General features: G+C 39.9%; 1 protein-coding gene across 1 annotated transcript; it reads right to left on the bottom strand.

The window, feature by feature from the left end:
- Window positions 1-149: 149 nt before the first annotated feature.
- Window positions 150-3,546, bottom strand: CSUI_008401 (signal recognition; the record flags this gene model as incomplete). Its single annotated transcript, XM_068068534.1, has 5 exons — window positions 3,213-3,546; window positions 2,028-2,117; window positions 1,568-1,680; window positions 708-796; window positions 150-207 (listed from the first exon to the last, which is right to left on the bottom strand). Coding segments are annotated over exons 1-5 (420 nt in total), but the record flags the coding sequence as incomplete, so codon positions are not given.
- Window positions 3,547-3,896: the final 350 nt, after the last annotated feature.

The raw sequence follows: 3,896 nt of genomic DNA, 5'->3' as shown, positions 1-3,896 counted from the left end.
TAGATATAAATATATATATATATAGATATATAGATATATACCCCTCTGACCACTTACCTACCCACCTCTCCATCTCTCACTATGCACACACGTCTGTTCATGCACCCCCCCACACACGTCTTTTTCTTTTTCTTCTTCGTCTTCTTACCGTAGGCTTCTGCGGCTTTATTTGCCGACACTCCGAACCATACAGCTAAGCATAGGGCCCTACAGGACAATCGCACACAATTCAGTGACTGCATGCAAGGATGTCAACAAGAAGAGAAAAAAGAAGAGGAGGAAATCTTATCTAGCCTACGGAAGTGTCGGATTGCTTGACTGGAATGAAAGGAGAAGGAAGCGTTGGAATCTTTCCAGGTGTATATACACCTGGAATAAACAGACAGGAACCGCAGTGTAATCCACATACCCACAACGACAGGAAAGCTTTTACAGATGAGAAGACGAGAGGGAAGAATGAAGGCGGAAGGAAAGAGAAGAGAGAGAGGAGAGAACAGCTCCTTAAAAGAAAAAAGACAGACCAAGAAGAAACAAGGCTGAGAAGAGAAAGAACCCTATCCATCCCGCATTCTCCCCGGCATTGTAAGGACAGAGAGAGACAGTGAAAGAGAGACAGAGAAGAAAGGAAAAAGGAGAGAAAGAAAGAAAGAGAAAAGAAGAAAGAAGAAGGAGAGAGCATTTATGTTGTCGAGGGAGAGATAGTTTACCTTGCATCTTTCGCTACCTTGGCCCAGTGCTGCATGCGCAATTTTCTTTCTTCGTCTAGGCCTTCCTCGTCCAGCATCTTTGACACCCCCTAGAGAAAAAAGAAAGAAGAGAAAGAAAGAAAGAAAGAATGAATAAGTAGACAGGGAGAAGAAGAGGAAGAAAGAGGAAAGATAAAGACAAAAGAAGAAGAAGATGAAGAATAGAAAAGGAGAAATGGATGAGAAAACACTTGAAGCATTTTGATTGAAGAAGCAAGAGAGATAGAGGAAAAGAGAAAAGAAGAAGAGAAGCTAAAAGACCAGCGAGAGAAAGTGAGAGATAAGATAGGATGAAAAGAACAACTTGGGGAAGAAAGAAGGAGAGAACCTCCTGTCTCTTCTTCTGATACATGGAAGAGTATTTTAGTACATGAGAGATACCTATCAATGAGACAGGCAGAAGATAGAAATAGAAGAAAGTCATTCTCCTATATGTTGAAAAGAAGAAAGGCATCTCTACCCCGTATATGCATTCTGACTAGAACAAGAGAGAGAGAGAGAAAGGTTTGTTATCTTTCTTTCTTTCTTGCCGGTATACCGCATGCAAGCCTGTCTAGTACACACATACATACAGATACGCATAAACAGACATACACATGAATACAGTAGAGACACCCACATAGATAAATAGAGAGATTAAAAGTAGAGAGATTAAAGATAGATAGAGTTACTTGGATACAAACAGCGAGATAGAGAGAGACCGAGCAGATGGATAGAAAGAGTTAGAGGGAGCCAGACAGATAGATATAGAGACAGATCAATAGAGACAGAGGAAAGGTCTATTTGTCTGTGCTGAAGGGATAGGTAAAGTGTGTCTTTACCTGTTGAAGAAGAGAGGCATATCTTGTCCCTGCATCTCCTGCTTGGCTTGTTGAAGATGCCACAGGATGGCGAGAAGCCCGATAGAGGATCCCGCTGCCTGTCTCTGCTTTCTCTGATATACACACATAGACATACATATGTGCATATACATGTACCTACAATGGCAGAGAAAAGAAGAAGAAAAAGAAGTCCGGGAAAAACTAGATGGATGGATAGACACCCCTCTCATTGTCAAGATTTCTTTCTTTCTCTTCTTTTTCTTTTCTTGCATGCACTCAAACCAATTTCCATCCTGCCTTCTTTCTCCCTTGGTCCCTCGTGTGTCTTCTTCTTCTTCTTCTCCTTCGAGGTGTTTGCATATCTAGGTGTATGAAGGTAGGAGAGAGAATGTATATAAGATAAAGCGCAGGAGTGAGACAAGTAGAGAGAGAGAGAGGGAGTCATATAGATGGAAATTACCGTCATGGCGTTTGAGAGAAAGAAGAAAACGAAGAAGAAGAAATCCATCTCTCTCCACTACCAAAGATCGACTCCTATCCAAACAGTAACCTAAAAAAGACAAGAAGCAAACAAAGAAAAGAAAAGAGACAGAGACATACAAAATACCACATCAAAAAGAGACAAAAAGAAGGAGACAGAGACAGAGAGAGACAGAGAAAATCCCTCAGGCAAACAGCACTCGAATACATGCGGAAAACGCTACAGGTATATGTATATGTATATAAAGAGAGACGGAAATGTACAGGGATAGAGGTAGATAGATAGATAGATAGAAAGAAATAGAGATAGACGTGGCAAGGAGGAAGAAATATGTCCTACACGACGTCCGTTCCTAGAGGACAGAAGAAGAGGAAGAACGTAGGCGACCATTCCGTAGAGGGGACGCCGAAGAGAGAGAAATATGTCAACAGTTTAATCTATCCCTCTCTCTTTGATCTATCTCTGATTTACTTATCTATCTAATGAGGTGTATCCCCACTCTCCTTGTCACTTTACTTAGCGACGAACACGGGACCGTACACACGCACATAGGCATGCGCAGGCGAATGAACGAAAAATAAATATACATGCAAATACATACATACATATAAATAGACATAGAAATACAGACATCTGTATCTCTGTATCTAACCAACTAGATACATAGACAGAGAGATCATACGTATGTCTGTCTATCATGTGCCTGATCTTCCCTCATTGGCAAGAAGAGATAGAAGATGGAAGATAAATCTATAAAGACGTAAAGAGTCAGGAGGGAATGATTCAAGTCGAATGGTCTTGATAGAAAGGATACTCGAGGACCCCCACCAAAACACACATCTTACAGACTTACTACTCATACTTCACACATACACACATATATATATATATCTATATATCTATCTATATATATACACATACATATATATATAGATACATGTATACATATGCATACGTTCGTACATACACACCCGTGAGTTGTCAGAAAGAAGCACGACTAGTGCTGAAGTATGGATTGATAAGTAGATACACATGCATGTATGTATGTACGACTCTCGTCAAGAAGAGATGAGGATCTGAGAAGAGAGATGCCTCATACAGAAGAAAGCAAACAAAGAAGAAACAGAATGTGCTTCTTCTTCTTCTTCTTTCGTAGTGCCTTACCTTCTACGGAATACAGAGAGGTATCATCGGGCTGTCTCTGCAGGGGAGTGAGAAAGACAGACATGACCATCCTTCACAGTCTTCTTCTTCTTCCTCTTAGGGAGATGCTTCATAGGATCACTACCCTCATGAAAAGAAGAAGAAGAAGAAAAAGACGAGGAAGAAGAAGAAAACTGACTGTGGGCGAGACCAACAAGAGAGAAGAAGACTAGGAGAGGAGACACTCCACTTTGTGTACAGTCGCATGGTCAAACAGACCAAAACGAAAAAGCCAAAGAACTAAAACGCATGCAAACATCTCCCTTCAACCTAGCGAACTATCTACCTATGCATATTATCTATCTATGTATACATACATATATATATATATACATACATATATACATACATACATATATATATCTAATGTATGACCTTGGACGGGACGCAACGACCTAGTAGCGGTAGGAGGAGGATTACTAGGCGCTCGTTCAACCATACTCATATATAATATATATAATATATAGTATATATATAAATAGAGAGAGAGAGACACACACACATAGAGACACAGACATACACAGATACATAGAACATAGATATATACCTATATAGATTAACAGAGAGGTGGATACATACACACATACCTATATATATATATAGAAAGACAGATGGATATATGTATATATACATAGATAGATAGAT

The sequence above is a fragment of the Cystoisospora suis genome, assembly GCF_002600585.1.
Source record: "Cystoisospora suis strain Wien I chromosome Unknown contig_4706, whole genome shotgun sequence".
NCBI classification, from domain to species: domain Eukaryota; phylum Apicomplexa; class Conoidasida; order Eucoccidiorida; family Sarcocystidae; genus Cystoisospora; species Cystoisospora suis.
This window is presented reverse-complemented; position numbering and strand designations above follow the sequence as displayed.